This window comes from Hypomesus transpacificus, chromosome 15, assembly GCF_021917145.1.
Source record: "Hypomesus transpacificus isolate Combined female chromosome 15, fHypTra1, whole genome shotgun sequence".
NCBI classification, from domain to species: domain Eukaryota; kingdom Metazoa; phylum Chordata; class Actinopteri; order Osmeriformes; family Osmeridae; genus Hypomesus; species Hypomesus transpacificus.
In genome coordinates this window covers 4960936-4981513 of record NC_061074.1, presented here as the reverse complement: position 1 = coordinate 4981513, position 20578 = coordinate 4960936, and the positions used below count along the sequence as shown (strand labels likewise).

Sequence of the window (20578 nt, the reverse complement as noted above, 5' to 3'; positions counted from 1 at the left end):
AACCAAGAAGACCCTCTTGTAATAGAACGAAGCAGGGTCCTGTTTCTCACCATGGAATGGAAGTTGGAATGGCAATGTTTAAACATCAAACACATGGATGTCCTATGGATGTCAAAGCACATGATTCCTATGAAAAGGGACAAAAGTACACTTATTGGGGTAAGAATGCCACTATTTGGCAAATGCCAAAGCCTTTAAACTGCATTCACACACATAGCGGCATGACCTGTTATAATACGCATTAACTTCACTCCATAATTACCCCTGAGCCTTGTAGGCAGACATGCGATACAAGAGGCAACATAAGATGCATGTCAAGGATCCTATTCCCACAGCTGCTAGTTAATGGTCTTTTGTAAGAGATAGCTTCCAATTAAGCTAGTTCACAATGTAAATATCAAAAACAGACAGAACATTAAGTAACCTTAAAATAGTTTTATTGACATTTCAAAGCAATCTCCCTCCTTTACCCTCACACTCTACCCTGCTAACAAGGCAATTATGAAGTCATGCTAAGGCTATAAAAAGTAATAAAAATGACAGAGAAAGACAGACTCACATTCTGCAAGGCTTGTTTAGAGGTTAATTGGAATTACAGTACCAATTTGAACATCAACTCAATACTGCACAACAGGCAGTTTACCTGCACGCAGTGCAGGAGTAAATCAGTGTTGCTCTGGTCCATCTTTATCGAGTGGACCAACAAACACCTATATGCACACCAAAAACATGTTGACTGAGTCAGGTTAAAGAGAATGCAAGCTTTTTTTAAACCATAGAGACCGTGTGCTAACTAGGCATCTTTTCTGCAATGTGAAAACACAGCTCAGAACAGTCTCAGGACCCCTCTCCACCAGCAGAGAGTGCCAGTGAGCCCTGCAGCTCCACCATCAGTGCAAAGGGGCTGTGACACATCAACAACAAACTTTTGAACAGCAAACAACATTATATATAGATATAAAAAAAATAACATCTGAAAATGACAACAGTAAGTAACAGAGTCAAAGGGGAAAAAAACAAACAAGGCCTTTAAATCAGAGATGAAACTGTGCCCTTTGAATGCCCAGTGGAAACACTGAGAACAAGCAGCAACGTTTTCCTCCTATAGAGTCCGTTCTGGCCCTCTGTAGCTTGCAGTGTCACTGTCGGTGCCAGAGTCCAGGGTTTTTAAGGGCTCATGGGTTCAAGTCACAACAAGACAAAAGGATTACAGATGTTTTATGTCGCAAAAAAGCAACAGTAAGTTAGACTGCAATGATGGTAACGCACATCAATGATTAATTATACATAATACGTTTCATACAACTACGTTGTACATACAGAGTCGGTAAAAAATAAACTCTGCATATTTTACCACTGTAAATATATATGTATATAGATATATCCTATAAAACAGACCAGTTATGCTATGAATATAGCTACATGTAAAGCTTTTTTTCTTATATATTACTCAAGACATTACAGTACAGTGTGAGTGGTTCCTTGACCATTCCGGCTGACCTTCATTTCTGAGCAGGCATATCCTCAGGGCTGCGTTTGCCTGGTGCAAAGTGCCCACCCACATTGTAGCTTGATGTAAAAAAAACCATGAACAGGCTGAGCAGTAAGCTGTGGGTATGCAGAAGAAGAGTGCAAGATCTCAGAGGATGACTGGGATCCTGCTGGGGGGTCCTTCCCCCGTTGAACATACTTCCAGTGCTGTTCATCCTCTTACAGAAATCTTGTTTTCCACAGCAGCCAGCATGGCACAGAATCTTGAGTTTTCGTTGGCCAGCAGGTTGGACGGCTCATCAAACTCTACCAACTGGATATAATTGACACAGACAGGGTTTATGATGAGAAGATAGTAATAAATAATAATACCTCAAATAGTAATACATCAGTTATCAAATCTCCAAAGATAAACATCTGGCCTTTGTTGCATGTCTTGAGTAGTCTATATTTACCTGTCCCTGGTTAAGCACCATGATGCGGTCACAGTTAAGTACAGTGTGCAGCCGGTGGGCAATGGTCAGGGTGGTGCAGTCCTGAAAGGCATTGCGGATTGTCTCCTGGATCAGCGAATCTGTCTCACTGTCCATGGCGGCCGTTGCTTCATCCAGTATCAGGACCTGTGAAAAAGGAACACAGGAAACTTGAGTCAGGCTGAGGCAGCAAAACGTGTGTTTTTGGAATTCTATATCTAATGACTTACTGTAAGTCACCATGGATAAGAGCGTCTGCTAAAAATGACTAAATGTAAATGTAATGTACATCAAGATTGGCTATGGTGTACTGTCCTGTACTCACCTTGCATTGCCTCAGTAGAGCTCTGGCCACACACAGTAGCTGCCTCTCTCCAACTGAGAAGTTCTCTCCGTTCTCTACCACCTCGGACTCTAACTTCAGGGGCAATTGAGATACCTGAGTGGGCAAAGAAAGAGACATAACAAAGGTGAGGAAATTAGTTTTCTTTTCCAAATCGAAAGTCTTTACACGGACCACTCAAATGCTTGCGTTTGCTTTTTTTGTTTGTTGGTTAGTGTTGTAGACACTCACACACTCTTTCATGTGAGTTCTCTCCAGAGCGTCCCAGACGGACTCCTCACAGTACTGAGTAAAGGGATCCAGGTTGGACCTATGTGAGGAGAGATGAAGGTTGTTACAATGCATGACACAAAAAAGAGCCATCATCACTAATGGATAGATTTGTCATCTAAGAAGGTTATAAAATCCTCTACCTGACTGTACCACTGAACAACACTGGCTCCTGTGGAATGATTGACAGCTTGCTGCGAAGGTCAGCCAAACCAATGTCACAGATGTTGATGCCGTCTATTTTAATGGTGCCGCCGCAAGGCTCCACCAGGCGGAAGAGTGCTACGCCCAGAGAAGACTTCCCTGTGGACGTACAGACCTACGTTCTTAATGACGAGCTCTGTAAACCATTCCATCCAAACAAGGAGGAGCAGCTTGTCTAAAGCTGTTACAACATCTAACGAGGCTTACTGACCTGAACCGGTTCGACCCACGATCCCAACCTTTTCCTTGGGCCGAATGGTACAGGAGATTTTCTTCAAAACAAGCGGCAGGTTGTCTCTATACCTCAAGTCTGTCCTGTCGAACACCACTTCTCCTTCCTGGGGCCAGTCTGGAGGGGGGGCCTTGTTCTTGATGCGGGCCGGGGCTTCCAGAGCGAGGGACTGATGACAGAGAAGAGGATCTGACCACGTCCGCCACACCAGAGATGGCAAACCACAAAGCACAGCTACATGTACACATAGTATGACAATGTATCAGCAAAGCATACCTCAATATAGTGGTGAATTCTCTCCACAGAAGTAAATCGAGCCTCAGTCTCAGAGGCCAGTCTTACTGTGAACTGGAACAGTCCTGTGAGCTGACAGAGAGGAAGAGAGAAAAAGGACTAATTACCCAATTATATACATTCATATCTATTAGGTTTACCGCTCAGCCTTTTATTCAATTATTCGATATATGTGTCCCATCAGTACAGTATAGTGTTTCCATACAGTTCTACTGGGATCTAATTACAGGAGAAATGAAAGAGGAAGTCTTGAAATAGGTAAAAAAATTATCTTGTTACAAAAGGTCAGACCAAGTGGAAGTGAACTTGTCTCATCAGCACATGTATGGCACTTACCTGAACAGCATAGGAGATGGCCAGGCCAGAATAGGCAGGGGGGATCTGCCCGTGCATGAGGACAATCATGAGTGCCGTGATGCTGATCAGAGCCACGCTGATGACGTCCAAACGCACCGCCAGCCAGCGCATGGCACAGCTGAACAGGTAGAATGGAGCTTGGTTCTGGTCCAGCAACTCCTGGTACCTGGGAGAACAAACGAACACTGGCTTAGCTGCCTGGAACCCTGTGAAACGTAACTCACCTGGATGGGAGAGGGAAGGGGTAGGGAAAGAGACCCCCTTACTACTGTCTCCCCAGGAGTAGAGTACAGTAAAGTTGAGCAGGAGGAGCTCACCTGTCCAGGAACTCATGACCCTTGTTGTAGGCGTGGATGGTGGTGAGGCCCTGGATGCTGGAAGTGATGTGGGAGACGAAGGGGGACAGGGTGACATTGTCCAGGCGCTTGAGCTCCCGGATGAAGACCCTGGACACCATGTGGAGCACGGTGAAGAGTAACACTAACGGGCCCACAGCCACCAGGAACCAGGGGAACACGCTGCCTATCACGCCCATGCAGAAGAACACCAGGATCACATTCTGGATTAACATCTCCGCCTGGAAGGGCAGACGCGTGTCCACTGTAGAGAGGGAGAGAGACAATGACAGAGGAGTTGAAGCTTTGCGGTGTTTATCAGGTGCCTTTCCTCAATGTTTATAATTGACTTGAGTGGCGCCCGTTATTACTTTTGTGCTGCTTTTTTGCTTTTTGAAATACTTTTTGCCATCTTTGCTGCTTGTGTTTTGTATTTTATACTGTAAATACGTTTTTTTTAATGCCACGACGTAGCTTGCTAGGTCACAAGAAAGTCATTGTCCATAATGACCTTGTGTTGAGCACATGACAATAAATCTAACTTTTGACTTTATTAGTTTACCTTCATCCATGTCTTTGGAGAAGCGGTTGAGAATGCGACCGGTAGGCGTGGTGTCAAAGAATTTCATAGGGCTGCGGAGGATCTTGCGGAAAAGCTCCTCGTGTAGTTTGGAAGATGCCCGCAAAGTGCCCTAAGGGATCAAACAGGCAATGTGAAGAAAGGAAAAAAAAATGAAAAATGAAATGGACAAAGAGATGAATGAAATATACACAAATTCCCAGAGAGTTTACCTTGACAAAGATGATGCCTCTTAGAAATTTAAGCAGGAGCATGACCCCCATAGACATGGCGTAGACGCCGGCATAGTGCTGCATCAGGGGGTTGTCCCTCATGCTGACACTCAAAACGGAGCTGTTCCCCACCATCACAGTAGTGTTCTGCAAGCACAGACGCACAGACAAAGCCACACTCAGCAAATATCCAGGATGTTGATGGTTAAAAGTACATGGCTATGCTCACAGGGTGGGGGGGATGGGTGCTGGTGGTGGGGGTGTCTTTGAGAGCCACCGGGAAGGCCTGTTTGTTTATCCGCTCCTTCTGAGTCTCAGTCAGCAGCAACACACACGCTGTGACTGTTTCATGGGCTCTCAAGGCTGCCCTTTGTTTTCTGAGTTTTACACAAATGAAGACACACAATCCCTAGCTCTAATACACCCCCCCCCACACACACACACACACCCCAATCCCAACGTGCTCATGTAGGCCACGTACACATGAAATATTGAAGCTCACCTCTTTGCTTGCACATGCTCTCAATGGCGATTACTTTCCATATCTCCCGGAAGCAAGAACATTGCGGTGGGAAAACTGAACTCATCTATATTTCAGTATAATCATCGCTTGTGTCGTGACTCGTGACACCGGGCCGTCACGCAGCACTTTGGGAGAGTGGAAACTGTTCCCGCTCCGTCTCTGTCATCACTCACCCCGCTGCCCTGCTTGATCCAGTAGCTCAGCCACCAGTTGCTGAAGGCCATGCTGCCCACGTTGAGCACAAAGAGCGCCAGGATGAGCAGGAAGGCCAGGGCCCCACCGGAGGCTTTGATGTAGACGCCGTACACCGACCAGGGGACAGAGCCCCGCCCACACTCCTCCAGCTGCATCAGCTGACCTGCAGCGAGGGATGTGGAGGGAGGGGACCCAGTGAGGTTGAAAACTCGCCATCAAATCGGGGCCGGCCAACCGACACAGAGATACAGTACAAAAACGGATGCAAGCCAACACGAGGTATGGTCAAATTAAAATGTACCATCTTTGCTAACAGGTTTGTCCTTCTTGATGGATCCAGACTTGGTGCTCTCTGGGGGTTTCTTTAAAGAGTTTCCAGACTTCTTGTTGGGCACCTATTCAAAGAAAAACATTCAAATAATGTCAGACTATAGACTCAGGACAGTTAAATTGGTCATAGACGAACAAGCATACAGGAACAGAACATCCACCTCACCTCTATGAAGGGCGTCTCTCCTAGCTGCAGATTATTGAACATGGCAGCGTATTCTCCATTCAGGCGCATCAGATCCTCATGGCTGCCCTGCTCCGTGATGCTTCCCTCCCGCATGAAGATGACATCATCACAGTCCACAAGGTACTGCACATGTACACGCACAAATACAAACACAAAATAAAGAAGCCTTTTGAGGGGGGGCCAGGGAATTCAACTTCATTATTGCAGTCTGCCTTGGCATCTTCCATTCTGGTTTTGTTTCGCTGAGCTCATGCACAAATCCCTCATAATCACCTGTAGCTGGTGAGTGACAAACATGATTGTTTTTTGGCGCAGCTGCTTCTTGATGGCGTTGTTGAAGATGTGGTTTCCCACATGAGCATCCAGTGCGCTCAAAGGGTCATCCAGAATGTAGATGGACCGGTCACTGTACAGGGCTCTAGCCAGGCTGATCCGCTGACGCTGACCGCCACTGAGGTTGGCACCCCGCTCGCCAATCTAATCAGAGACCACACACACACACACACACACAGAAAGAAGTCCAATAACAATGAATAAAAGTACAGAATCGGGGTCAAGGACATGCTGATGGTCACTGCTTCATTAGTTACACCTCAGGAGGAATATTGTTGGCCTTGTCTAAATTGTGACATTATGACACAATTCAAAAGATCTGTAATTCATTCAAATCTCCATAAAGGCTGACAGGCTCATGCTTTTACCTCTGTCAGATCAGCGTTGGGGAGGATGGCAAGGTCAGGTCTCAGACAACACGCACTCAGCACCGCCTGATATCTGTGACAACACAGCAGACTGGGTCACCTCATGGTGGAAGGTTGAATTACATCCAATCACCCGTATACTTTAGATCTCCATAACACCACCATGCTCTCCTCTCCTCTGTCCCCTTCTCCAACTATCCTCTCCTTTTGGCTTTATGAGAACATCTGCATATTTGTATTAATCTTGAATCATTCCTTTAAATACTGAAGCCTTTAACAAGACCTCAACCAGAACAGGTAGATGAAATGTTTGTTTCGTACCTCTCCTCCTCATAGTCTTTCCCAAACAGGATGTTGTCCCTCAGAGAGGCATTGAAGATCCAGGCCTGCTGGGCAGCGTAGGCAAAGTCACCGTCCACTGCCACACTGCCCTCCAGCAGGGTCATCTGAAGGATGAAAACAAACAGACCTTATCTTCTGTTACGTAAAGGGTCTGCAGGGTTGCCAAGTAACACCTCTTGTTGTTTTTTTGTGTATCACTAAAACAAGGCAAGACTGTGGAGGGAGTATCATTCATATATTACAATCCAGCTTTTGGGGGAGGAGTCTCAAAGCCTGTGGTCAAAGAGATACATGATACTGTCGCTGGTATTCCAGAGTTGAAGATATGTGCCAACCTGTCCTAGGATGGCAGATATCAGAGACGTCTTCCCACTGCCCACACTTCCACAAATACCAACCAGCTTCCCCTGAAGAGAGAAAACATAATACGTCATTGATGCACAGACAGAACGGTAGATTCAATTCACTCAGAAATGCACCGTAAGACATTGCTTCGTACCTGCTGCACAGTGAGATCGATACAGTGCAGTGTTCTCTGCAGTCGCTGGCTGATGGTGGGGATCGGAGGGAGGCTGTGCTCTGGGCTGGAGGGAATCTCATTTTCGACCTCCCCGTTCTTTAGCAGGTTTCCGTGCTGCTCCTCTTGCTCGTCCTCCAGCTTCTCATCCTGGGGCCTTTTGCGCCTCCCGCGCCTCTGGGCCAGGCCAACAGAGGGGGTGCCACGGGGAGTGGGCTGAGCGCTGTGTCCGGCTGTGTCCCAGGCCAGACTAGCCCCGGTCATCTCCACGGCAGCCTGGGGATTGTGGGGCTTTGCCCGGATCATCTCCACCTCCGCCATCAGGAACAGGCTCTATACAATCAACGGCACAGGAAGACAAATTGGATGTCATGGACATGCGCATGAAGTCTGCTGTGATCCATATATGCCCACCCACATAAACAAATGGACACACATGGCAGAGCTGAAACCAGGGTGATGGAAAAATCTAAGGTTCAGCCAGTTCAAACATCTATTGGTGTTTTTAAAGGACATGAACTGATCTAAAGCTGTATAATCCCAGTCTCAACTCCTCCTGCCCCACCAGCCCACATCACAGCGCCTGGCTTCTGTGTCTGCATATCTCTCCCATCTCCATCTAATCCCAAAAGAATCTTCAGAATTTAGAGTGTCCATGAGAAACTGGGCCCTTTGGCGCCGTCACCCAGAGGATTCCAACACCTCAGAGAGCTTCTGTAGAGCTGGTTGTGAAGGGAAAGCAAAGGAGGGGAGAGAGAGAAGCCATGCTAGGCACAGAAAGCTCTCCCCTTAGTGGGCATATATCAGTTCCTGCTCCCTCAGCACATTCCATACCTCCACCCAGCTGGCCTGAGCAAACACATCTCAGAGAGCCTTGTTTAACCTGGGTATTAGACAAGCCTGAACTCCTCCAGGACAAACACTGATGTCCCGCCAACTACACCAGACAACACCCAACATCAATACTAAGAACCAGACAAACACAGGAGCACATGAAGAAGAGTTTGTAGGGTAGAAGAGAGAGAGAAAGTACCAGAGTTACAACCATGAGAGAGAGAGAGAGAGAGAGAGAGAGAGAGAGAGAGAGAGAGAGAGAGAGAGAGAGAGAGAGAGAGAAAGACAGAGAGAGAGAGAGAGAGAGAGAGAGAGAGACAGAGAGAAATAATCTGAGAAAGTAAGTGACCAGAGACAAGATAAACTTTTTTACTGAAAAAAAGTCTCACTTTGAACCTCTCCATGGCCACTGATGCTTCAGACAGGGACTTGACTGAGAAGGGTGTGACCTTCAGGGCAAAGGTCATTGCATTGAAGACAGTCACAACAGTGAAGGCCTGGAGGAGGAAGAAGAAACTATTAGACTCACTATTAGAGATCAGGAGTTCCATGAGTCCACATGTAGGCACCAACAGAACGTACCTGAGCAGCTGTGAGGTCATAGCCCAACAGCATGTGGGTGGAGAAAGTGGCCACACTGGCGATGACCACCACGATGGGAGCCACGCCCACAGTAATGCTCTGGAAGTATCCCGTCCTCTCCAGGATACGGCGCTCCTCCTCTCGGATTCCTGCGGAACCCCAAACACAACCGTCAGCCACGCCCCTTCCAGAGACAGATGGACGGAGGCGGGGGGAGGAGTGTGAGGCACTTACTGCGAACATCCTGGGAGAAGGCCTTAACCCACGCATACATCTTGATGAACTTGATGTAGTTGAGGATCTCGTTCATCTTCTGGACACGCCTGTCTGTCACGGCCACACCTTTTCTTCTGAAGTAGGCAGTCAGTCTGGAGCTAAACATCTGCGACAGGGATGCATGCACACACAATCAAAAGGCAGCAATGGCAAAGAACAGTTGTTCTACTGTCTGCGAATAACAGTAAGCCTGGTGTGTACGCTTCCAAAGTGCTCACCATAGCAGGATAGAAGAGAATGAAGACTGCAGAGCCCAGTAGAGAGGTAGGCCCCAGTATGGCCAGATTGAACCCCATCCCCAGCACAGCTATGAGGGGCCCGCCTGCCAGCAGACTGCCCACTGCTGCCGCCTCGAACATCCTCTGCCCGTCATTGGAGCACATGTTGATCAACTGAAGATCAAACAGGGACCAGCATTAGTCCAGAACCTCATCCAACCAACCGGCTTGATACCATATCAGTGGAAACCAGCTGCCCGTCCCTCAGGTCTCACCTGCCCCATGGATTTGTCCCGGATGTTGCGCAGCCGCAGGATCTTGTGGAAGGCCATGGTGAGGATGGCGCCACGCAGACGGGTCCCGGTCCTGTAGTTGAGGGCCCAGGTGAGTGCCAGGGACCAGGAACGAACCAGCTCGGTGGCCAGCAACCCCAGCACCAACACCAGGCCATAGGGCAGGTTGGTCTCGGCCTGCTGGGTGTACTCCAACAGACGCTTCACTACAAAGGCCTAGGAGAGGGCGGGAGGAGGGGGTGACAGAGCACAGGAGGCATGACTGACAGTAGCAGCACATCCCAGCTCCCCTCCAGATTCCCCCCCCCCATAAAATCAACACTAGTAGTACCTCTGTCAATGCAATGTACACATTCTATATATAGGCAACATGACCTATGACTTCATGAGAGAAACTGACCATCCTCTATATAGACATAACAGCCCCTTCAAATGTTAACTTTCACCATTTACCTTTGGTGGCCGTTTATTATACAGATCCTTCAAAAAGAATGAGAGAAACAATGAACAGATGTTGACACTGCTAATTGGAGACACGGAGAAAAACATTCCAAACATCTCCTATTATTTGTGTCAGGTGAATTCAGAGACATTTTACCTATAGTCACACCAGGGAGAGGTAGAGGGGGACCACGCAGTTATGTCTAAACTTCCTGAAATTTAATGTCAGATTATACAAGAGAGCAACACACAGACAAAAATGGAGCAGAGCAATTAAGGTTGACCAATCAATTATAACTGTCTTTCTTCATTCTCTAGTTATCAATATTCATGGTCAGTGAAGCACACAAATTCACATTTAATGACATGCATGCATTCCGTTCAACCCACAATCGGAAAAACTTTTTAGGGAGTAGGCTACTTATCCACAAACAGGGAGTGTCGGCAAACCCACATCTTTGACAAAAGCTTATTTTTATTGAAAGAGGCAAATAGGAAACCTTTAAACCTTTTGTGTGTTGTAAACAAACAAAAAAACATTGCACTAGCATCGACAACAATGGAAAAATAACAAATCGTTCGTTCTCAGAGTTCATTTTAATCCAGCGCATTTCAGTCTTTTGGTTTGTATGTGTTTTTGGTTCAGTCCACTGGGTGGAGATGTAACATATCAGATGTAACATATCACATACCGTTGGTTTCCACCTTTTATCACTGTCCAAGGATGATCCGGGTAATATCAATACTGATACCCTGTGTCCAGTGTAGCTGGCACAGATCAACTGACCAGCAGAACAACTAGACGGTGGAAAGTTTGTAGTGACTTGGGGAGAACATGGTAGGCCCAAAAGCAGAGTCTGCTGATATAAGCCCAGCATTCTGAGGGCCCAGCATTCTGGGGGCCCAGCATTCTGAGGGCCCAGTATTCTGAGGGCCCAGTATTCTGAGGGCCCAGTATTCTGAGGGCCCAGTTTTCTGAGGGCCCAGTATTCTGAGGGCCCAGCATTCTGAGGGCCCAGTATTCTGAGGGCCCAGTATTCTGAGGGCCCAGTATTCTGAGGGCCCAGCATTCTGAGGGCCCAGTATTCTGAGAGCCCAGCATTCTGAGGGCCCAGTATTCTGGGGGCCCAGTATTCTGAGGGCCCAGCATTCTGAGGGCCCTTTTCCAGCCTGAGAGGAGTCTTGGTCCCAACACACCTCCACATCTGGCAGTTCAATTTCTTTGGCGCGTAATACGGAAGTCTGATTTTGCAACCCAAAACCTATTGGGTGGCTATTTCTATTCAAAATAGTGCTTTTCATAAAACACAATTATGCATTGGACATTTATACAGATAACAAAATAAAAAAGTATCAACCACAGAAACATTAGCCTATCAACAATTTACAGAACAGCAGATCCAAAAAACATGGAGCCTGAGCTATCTCAGAGCAGTACAGAAGATGTCCATCTTCTTTCCAAAAATGTGCAACATTTGACCATTTTGGATACATTAGTCTACCGTCAAAAATGCCACATCATTAAAACAAGTCTGCCCTCAATCCCCTCATCTCAGTCAACAGTCATTGGAGGGGAAGGTCAGAGGTTCCTCCCCTCAGGCCCTCTCCTCCAATGGTTTTATAGAGGGAAGTAAGGAGAAAATATATAAACAAACTTAGAAGAAGACAAAGAGAAGAGAGAAAGAGAGAGAGAGAAACAACTTGTGATCCATCCCTGCATGAGAAACATGCCCTTACCTCGCCGTCTTTTTTCACCAGGGTCTCTGCCTGCTTCATTCTCTATTTCTCTCCGCAGGTTTAAAGGGATGCCCTGTGGATTCTAGAGAACAGCCTCTGTCACACATATCTTGCATGGGGGAGCAGTGAGTTTGGACCCCCCCCAGTCTAGCCAGTATATTTAACCTTCCTTATTCTGAGCCTCTCACTGGTCTCCACCATCCCATATAACACATCTCACTAGGCCACAGGCATGACTAGATTCCTGTGTCCGATTGAGTGGGAGTAAACCGGGTGTAACTATTTGGCTTAGTTTGACATACTCAGTGAGAGACTCTGGGTCTTGTGCTACCATAAACAGGGCATGTGGGGCATTGTTCCTCACTTGGGATCTTAAGAGATGGATGGATCCCACGTGAGGGACAAGGATCATTTTCTGGAAACGATTTGAGTGCTGTTGGAGCACATAAGAGTGGAGGAGGAGAGTGACTCACTGTGTTCCCCAGCAAAGATAGGATGACAGAGACCATCCTAGGTAAGAAATGACGGGTTAACCCTGACACCCCTGGCCTGACCCCCTAATGCACCTATCTTCAGTGAGGACTACAAACATGGTGGACCCCGTTAGCATCAAATGACCAACATAGGACAAACAGCCATAATGATAACAAGTGGTAAATAACATTCACAGAGACTACAACGCATAAACAAACCCACTAGAGGGCAACAAACAGGAAGGCTTCCCCTCCTCCTGGATTTGCTACCTCTGTAGCCCTGAGTTTGTCAAAGTGGGATCTTGTGGTGGGTTTTAAGTGGGGGTATAAGGGGGGGGGGGGATACCTGTCTGCCTCAAAGGAACACTCACCTGTAGGTGTCAGCCTTAATGAAGGCAAGGGGAGAAAGGCAGGGGACAGGCACACACACCCTGCTATCAACATGAGACAGAGAGTGAGAGAGAGAGAAAGAAACAGAGATAGAAAAAGGGAGAGCGAGACATTGAAAGGGAAACACAGAGCAGAGAAGATGAGATGGTGTTACTTACTGGGCCGCTGAAGCCAGCCAGCTGTGTGACCATGAGGCAGAGGATGGAGAGAAGCAGGCGGGTGCGGCAGAAAGCCCAGACCACGCTGCACAGAGAGGCCTGGTCCTCTTTCAGCCTGCGCTCCTCGTCCCACAGCCCAGCCAACCTTCAGGGCCAGAAACACACAGACAGGGCATCCTTAAAAGCCCAGTCGAGAACCAGCATACAGCTACCGACGCATGAATGACTCAATCTGTAAGGAGTCACCCAGAGTGGCAAAGGAAAAGTGGCATCCAAAATCTCTTTTCCTCAGAAAAGTCCAGCATGTTCCGTCCACTGACCTGCGGCGGTTGGTCTCGCAGCTCTCCCACTGAGAGACAGCCCAAATATCCTCCAGCAGGAGCTGACCCTTCCTGTGGGCCCGCATGGCCAGGGGGGTCAGCCAGCTGAAGGTCATGAAAGAGAAAAGGCCGGCATTGTCCACTGGGTGCTGATGTCTGGGGAGGGAGGGGGGGTGAAAGAAGTTAGTTTGAAGGACACTCTCTGATTGGACCACCTCGTTTGAGGTGTTGGAAGGGTTGAGTGCTGTGGCGTTGCTTACTTGCTGGTGGAGCGGATGGGCTTGAGAACACTGACGCTGTGGTGATATTTGCTCCGTATCCCATCCTCCTCCTCCTCCTCTTCCTTCATGTGAGGCCCACTGCTTTCCTCCAAAGGCAGACCGCCCTCTGCCCTTGCCGCCGTCTCCAGAGCATCCTGGGGTTAAACGCAGAGATTGCGGAATGTGATGAGTTAAATGGAGAGAGAACGGAACGTTCTTTGACTACACGCACTAACAATGCATCGTCCTGTGTATCTCCAGGACGACACCCCTAAAGAATAATGACACAGTCATCTTTATGTCATCGTTTGCATTGGAAGTGGTTTTTCAAGGGGATGGAAGGACGGCACATTGTACAGTGTGAGACACTGGATAGGACAAGCTCATGCGAAGCCACTCACAGGTTCTGTACGCTTATCAGTCCCATCAGCAGCCTAAACTGAACATGGCACAGAAGCGTGAAGAACTAACAATCAGCTAAACAAAGTAAAGATGGTAGAGGTTCTTTATTGATTCCTCAAGGTTACAGCTGCACTGTTGCAGCTGCATTGACAAGCACAATGAAAACATGTACATTAAACAAATCTGATTTGGGAATGCTTGACCCGTGGAAAGATTGTTGCCAATGGTGACTGGTTCAATGACAAAGTGCCCCTGGCCAATAACGTTCTCTCTGAGAGAGAGAATTCTGTGCCACGTTTTTTCAACCCACGGAGGCAGAATAAAAGCCTGCAGGATTACGCAGTTAGAGGGAACTCAGCGTTCTTTAAGAGCCCCTCTGAGAGACACAGGCATCCACCAACACCCTTAGTGACATCACAGGCATCCCTCTAGACATGGACTTGGACAGCACTTGCAAGGATTGCATCTTACATTAGGCTAATGCAGACGTTGTTATTGCTCAAATACAAACTTTCCTTCCTTCCTGGAAAATATTCTGAGGTTCAGACTTGCCCAGACTTACCTCAGCAACACATTAACCATCTATGCCTGCTCACTAAAACGAGAGCATCTTTATAGATCAATATTATGTGTGTCAATCTCCCGACATCCCAACTTCTGAAAATAGTGCCCCAAACTAGGTTGCAGACAGTCAAAATAAGCACAAGTGGGTGTTGTTAAAGGAACTCTAATCGGCATAGTTAGGAAACAAGAATCCTTTGGACATGCGGGTGACAGAATGTTCATGATTAAAGTCAGATATTCATTTGATATGTAATTTGACAGACAAACTCAACCACAGCCTAGAAGAAATTCAGAGGTTGTACAGGCAGGAGTATGAATGAGAAATGAGCTCGGCCAAGCTTGATTACTAAAACTCTATGCCAGGTATACATCCCACAAATACACACAAATGGTGCATCAAAAAAAGTGCTGAATCATTGTGCCATGACAGTGTTTTGTAGCACAGTAGGGAAAATACAAAAAAATCCTACTAACGCACAAACTTCCACTGCGTCTGCTGAGCCATGAATCACCCCCTATTTTATAATTCTGTCACACAGTCCTTGTGAGAGGTTCAGGCACACGGATAGTAAGCTATAAGGGAGTGAGTGTCAGAGATTCTTTAAGTGCATGAGAACCTAAGCATACTTTAAACGCCGTGATTGGATAAGAGTCTGGGAGAGTCCTGAAATTAAAATCATAAATATGAAAAAAAATAATACTTTCAAAAAGGCAAACTTGAATATGAACTGGAGATAGCAGAAATACTATATACATTTTCATGACAAGAGACGGCTGTATCCATATCACACTGAATAATTGTGGCATGCTGCCAGTTAAAGAGCACCACAGTGCTTCTCAGCATGTGCCAGCCAGCCCCTCCTCTCTCCATCACTCCCTTCTCACGTTTCTGTTCTCACGTTGCACAACCATACAACCATCACACCCATTCAGTCGGCAACAGCCAATCCGGTGCAAAACAGCTTCTTGCGTCACAGAACCCTCCAGTGCTATTGGCTACTGGGGCCAATGGGGCAGTGAATGGGAGGATTTCAGTTATGTAAACAATCAAAGCAAAGCTGCAGTAGGTGTGGGATTCACTGAAGCAACCAATAGACACAGGCCGCAAAGAAATTATCTAGTAATAAAGGTAAAAGGATGGAAAAAATGATACATAGCCTAATATTTAGAGAAAGAATGGGGAAACGGCATTTACAGATGCTTAAAAATAGACCTCATAAATAAACATACATTCTAACATGCACACTAAATGCTGACTGCAAGGATAGGGCTGAACAAAACATTGCTGACAACATAAAAGGCTGAGCTGTACGTACAACACAAAACAACAGCTGTTTAGCTATTGTAACTGGAAGTGCCACAGGTCGTGGTCACAGAAGTTTTGACTGCATTTGACCCTCTTGGTTTTGGCACAATTTATCTGAACTGCAAGCCACGGTGCAATAGGATATGCCGGCCATATCATCTATAAAATCAATTACTGTAATGGCATTTCCAGAAAATATACTAGGTTTCACACCTTCCAGTAAGTGAAGAGAAAAGCAAAACAACGCATTATGAAGAACTGGGATGGAAACAACCATCTCCTCTTTGAATGGATTTGTGGGAGAGAGATTTCAGTGACACAGCACAATTTCAACAATAACCTTATTTCCCAAATTAAGATCTGGGTGCAGTACCACTACAACACAAAAACTGTAGTTACATTTCATTTATGTTTCTTTAGGATCCATACAATATGTATGGCACAGTAACCCCAGCACTACCCAAGACACATGAACTGCTGATAATATTCCAAAATAGAGACTTATAAAGCGATATAGGGTTTTGATGAAGATAATCACTGTAACCATTGAGGCTGAGTTTTTACCTACAGTTCAGTCATGCAAACATGAGCTGTGCCCACACCATTCAGACGTACCTGGACCTTGGCATGCTGGTATGAATTGACCTCTGTGCCTGGTAAAGTATCTCTGCTTGGCACTGTCCGGTACACAGGGCCTGGCACCAGGTAGTCCTTTCCCAAATCATGATCTTTCATCTTTTATAACCAACATAGGAGCTGACTGTTTTTTCCTCCGTGTGCCTCGTTTTAACCTGAGACATATCAAATACATTAACAGTTTTACCCAATAGACAATAGAGTAGGCTACATCATGTTTGTGAAATTCAACTCCAATAGATGCCTTATTGACTCATCTAGAACAATCATCATAAATGACAGCCACATCCAGGCGTTGTCTACAGGAAATGCCTGATACTATGATAAGGGGCCTTTAATATTTTAAAATAACAGCCATCTATATCGACTGTTCTAGTACAAAGCAGACTAGTGCGCCTCATCCGAGATTGTGCATTAAGGAAACACACGCCAACGAACAGTCTGTCCACTCTCGTTATTATTGTACGGACGCTTTGGTCTGCAAGTAAGAAATATGATTGGCGAAAAATGCAGTTTATAAAAATTAAAACGCGCAATGCAGTTTATAATACCTCTTTAGGTTTTATAGGATGATGCTATCCAACTGATATCTGCCAGCTTTACAAATTCCACATTTATAACGGATTTTTAAAAATGCACTCGTCTATATCAATGGGTTTTACATATTTAAGTCAATCGTTGCTAAAACTGAATAAAATACAGGAAAGTGTCGTAGACTAATTACCTGCGTCTCTTCAGCCAACCAGCAGATCCTGATAAGCGACAACAGGAAAACACTTCTTTATCAAGCAGCTCTTTGAGACAGCCGCTGTACTTTTGTGATGGGATATGTAGTTCTAGGTTAGAACGCACGCCTCATAAATGGTTGTCTTTTCTATAGAAAAGCCTACATTTCCCATGAACGGCTGATGACCAGTAAGATTTATGGGTGGAGTCTGCGCTTTCAGGCAGCTTTAGCACTCATTTCAATAGAGAAAAACAGAACTTGCACGTTCACCACCACATTTACTGTAATTTGTTCTTAAAATACTAGAGTCCTTCTACAGCACCAATCAATAAAACCACTCAAGTACTGTTTGATAAAAATTACCGGTATTGTCACCCAAGAATCTTTTCCTTTAGTTGTGTGCATTTCATTCTCACCAAGATGCAGGTGATGGACTATGAGTCAAACTAAAAGCAATGCTGATGAAATAAACGGTTTCCAATGACCTTCAATAGATCTAATAAGCAATTAGAAAAAAGGCAGCTCCAGGGGTTTTGTGGAAGTCCCCTATTTAGGGAAAACAATGTTGTCATCTGTTCATAACTGATGGAAGGGCATGCTCTGACTGCTGATGATGCTGAAACAGTAACATGTTTTGTGAAATGTTGGTCAATTGGTAAGATTGAGGCACTGTCCCTGCTCTTGAATGTTGAGTGCCATCTGGAGTGTTTCTTGAAAGGAGGCAACAGGGAGGTTTTCATACAAATAAAATATACATGGCCCAGGTTATCCTGCCCCCCCTCCCAGACCAGGGTTTCCCACAGAAAATGCTTCAGTTAAGGTGGTAGGATGCAGCCGTTAGAGGGGGGGGGGTTCAAATTAATGGGTCGTTATCAGGAACATTTATTTGAATCAGGTGTGTTGGAGGAGGGAAAAATCTGAAACATGTAGGGCAGGCAGGGGGTCCAAGGATAAGGATTGGGAACTAGTGGCTTAGGCGGCCGCCTTAACTGTATAGTGCTACGGGAAACCTTGCAGACACCTTGACTGGTCTAGTCTAGACAAAGTAGAAGTTGACATAAGACAACAGACAAAACTATTTGGACCTGACTTGTTTATTGTACATAACAGCACATTATACACGGGATGGGTACAGCATCTGTAAGACAAGAACAGAGAGATATGATATTTAGTCATACTGTGTTCACAGAACTAAACATTTTACATTTTTACACATGGATACAAATGCTTGAATTTAGCAAATAATCTGAAGAGACTGGGGTACAGATGTAAATTTGTTTAGATAAACACTATAGACTACACACTCCGGTGCCATTTTATTGCTTTGTTCATGTGCATTGTTGACTGAAGTAGTATGTAGGAGAGGACCCGGGGTCCACCTTTTTACAGGACAAATAAGTGGGAGTGAAAGCTAAATTGACAAAGCAGTGCCATCTGTAACGATGGTGCTCTGATCAGGGTACACAGGGGGGTCAAGATGACCAGCTGTAGTCACTGATGTGTGCAGTGAGATGGCGACTTGTTAAATGATGTATACCACCCAGACACTAGAACGGCAAGCTTTCAAGAGTGTGCTCAAGTCAGAGGACCCCATGAACAACAAATGGGGGAAGCAAGTGACAGACCTGTAACCGACTGACAGATTCTGTGTTGAGGGCCACTCACCACTCTAACTCTGTGTCCAATAGCCTTTGCTGGGAGGTTGCTGCTGAATTTGGCACGCACCATCCCACTGTTGCCGTGGGCACGCATGACTTTGCCCCAGATCACCCGCGTCTTGTTGGGCTTGCCACCGGGAGTCACTGTGTTCCTAGGGAGAAGGCAAAATGTGTTAACCTCCAAGTTAGATGCTGAAATGCAAAGTGATCGCTAAGTCTTCCCTTCTCTGGCACAATAAAAAACGTAAGCATTTAAAGAGGTAAAATGACATTAAGTGTGCAAGCATCCAAAAACAAGCCCACTCAACGTGCGAGAACATCTGACCTATCCAGGTGTGAAGATAACCAAAATGGTCAGTCAGACTAAATACTGCACATATCCAGTCTTTCAAGAGGCATGAATACTTTTGGTCAATTAAATTATTTGATATTAAGGGAGAAAACCTAATGGTATGACAAGGTAATAACCATAACCAAGAACAAATTCAAAGAGAACATCACCGCACTATTTGTATCAAGTGTCTGAATCATCTGACCATCATTGAAGGGTACACAAGACTCTGGAATCTACAATGGACCAGATGACGAGAATATGGAGCACTTAGACTGCACTCACTTTTTGGCCTTGTAGACGTAAGCACAACGCTTGCCCAGGTAATAGTCTGTTTCATCACGAGTGTACACGCCTTCCACCTTCAGCAGGGCAGTGTGTTCCCTCTGGTTCCTCAGGCCACGCTTGTACCCGGCAAAGATAGCCTTGCTCCACAGTCTGAAAAGAAATAAGCAGACACCATGAACAGCAGTGACAAAGGGCATCGGCCAAGTCTGCCATCAACAAACTACCAATGAATAGCAGTAAGCAGTACACTTGAAAGTATTTACTTACAATATTTAATTTATAACGATTTAGACAACTGACCCTAAAACTTATGGATAGAGAAAAATCGCTTACCTTCCTGGCATAATGAATCTTCAGGTTCAGCCAAACCTTGTCAAAAAGAAATAAACCAGAATTATATACTGCCCAATGAAAAATATTCACAGGTCTGCTGTTGACCAACGTGTTGCAGTTATCAATGAGGGATTCAAGCACTTCCTCATTAAGGATTTCCACTATATTAAAATCGCAAATAGACATGTCATGAATGCTTGAAATTATCTTTAAACATTTGGTAAACCAAGAACATGCGTGAGTACAGTAGCTGCCTAACTTTCGAAAAGTATTTAGAGAGGAATGCTGTAGTTTCTTCGGACCACAGACACTTTCAGTAGACCGGCCTAGGCTGTCGGACATCTGTAGTCTAGTCGCCATACATTAACATAGTGGTAATGTGCATTAAGTTGAACGAAAAAACACTTTAGAGTTTTATCAACTATGAAGTGAAATTAAAAATAGTAGAGCTACGTTTACTGCCCGTCCTCCTGCCGAAGACTAGAGGTACGGGTTAGCTTCTTAGCATCTACGATATATCTAGGACATCATCGCTTATAAACCATCTAGACCAAATTGAATATCACGTATACACATATTTGTAATATTATCGACGAATATTTGTCATACAACCCTTTAAAGTGAAGGTATAAATGATACATTTCAGACGATTATTTAGATAGCATACCTACACTGTGACAAAAATGGAGGAAAAGGAAGGTCCTTAGGAATCATGGGAAATTTACGTTAAATTGCTGACCACCTATGCGCCTGAATAAAATGTTC

The 20578-nt window shown here is 45.6% G+C and overlaps 2 protein-coding genes across 3 annotated transcripts; both read right to left on the bottom strand.

Annotated features, from left to right (window-relative positions):
* Positions 1-430: 430 nt before the first annotated feature.
* Positions 431-17278, bottom strand: abcc5 (ATP-binding cassette, sub-family C (CFTR/MRP), member 5). Its single transcript, XM_047035508.1, has 29 exons — positions 17201-17278; positions 16456-16631; positions 13569-13723; positions 13309-13464; positions 12989-13133; positions 9772-10005; positions 9497-9670; positions 9237-9384; positions 9003-9151; positions 8810-8917; positions 7569-7919; positions 7405-7476; positions 7049-7173; positions 6728-6800; positions 6300-6503; positions 6006-6149; positions 5811-5904; positions 5488-5672; positions 4792-4938; positions 4562-4691; positions 3982-4264; positions 3644-3830; positions 3290-3379; positions 2993-3182; positions 2721-2880; positions 2539-2617; positions 2290-2403; positions 1947-2111; positions 431-1804 (listed from the first exon to the last, which is right to left on the bottom strand). The coding sequence occupies exons 2-29, from the start codon at positions 16573-16575 to the stop codon at positions 1703-1705; spliced, it is 4284 nt and encodes a 1427-aa protein (XP_046891464.1). The 5' UTR covers positions 16576-16631; positions 17201-17278; the 3' UTR covers positions 431-1702.
* A 1003-nt stretch (positions 17279-18281) lies between these two features.
* Positions 18282-20559, bottom strand: rpl35a (ribosomal protein L35a). Of its 2 annotated transcripts, none has more exons than XM_047035390.1 (5): positions 20481-20559; positions 19814-19849; positions 19478-19630; positions 18869-19013; positions 18282-18341 (listed from the first exon to the last, which is right to left on the bottom strand). In XM_047035390.1, the coding sequence occupies exons 2-5, from the start codon at positions 19822-19824 to the stop codon at positions 18318-18320; spliced, it is 333 nt and encodes a 110-aa protein (XP_046891346.1). In that variant the 5' UTR covers positions 19825-19849; positions 20481-20559; the 3' UTR covers positions 18282-18317. The 2 variants fall into 2 exon arrangements, with proteins under 2 accessions (XP_046891346.1, XP_046891347.1); XM_047035391.1 differs by having other exon boundaries at positions 20485-20532.
* Between the last annotated feature and the right edge of the window lie 19 nt (positions 20560-20578).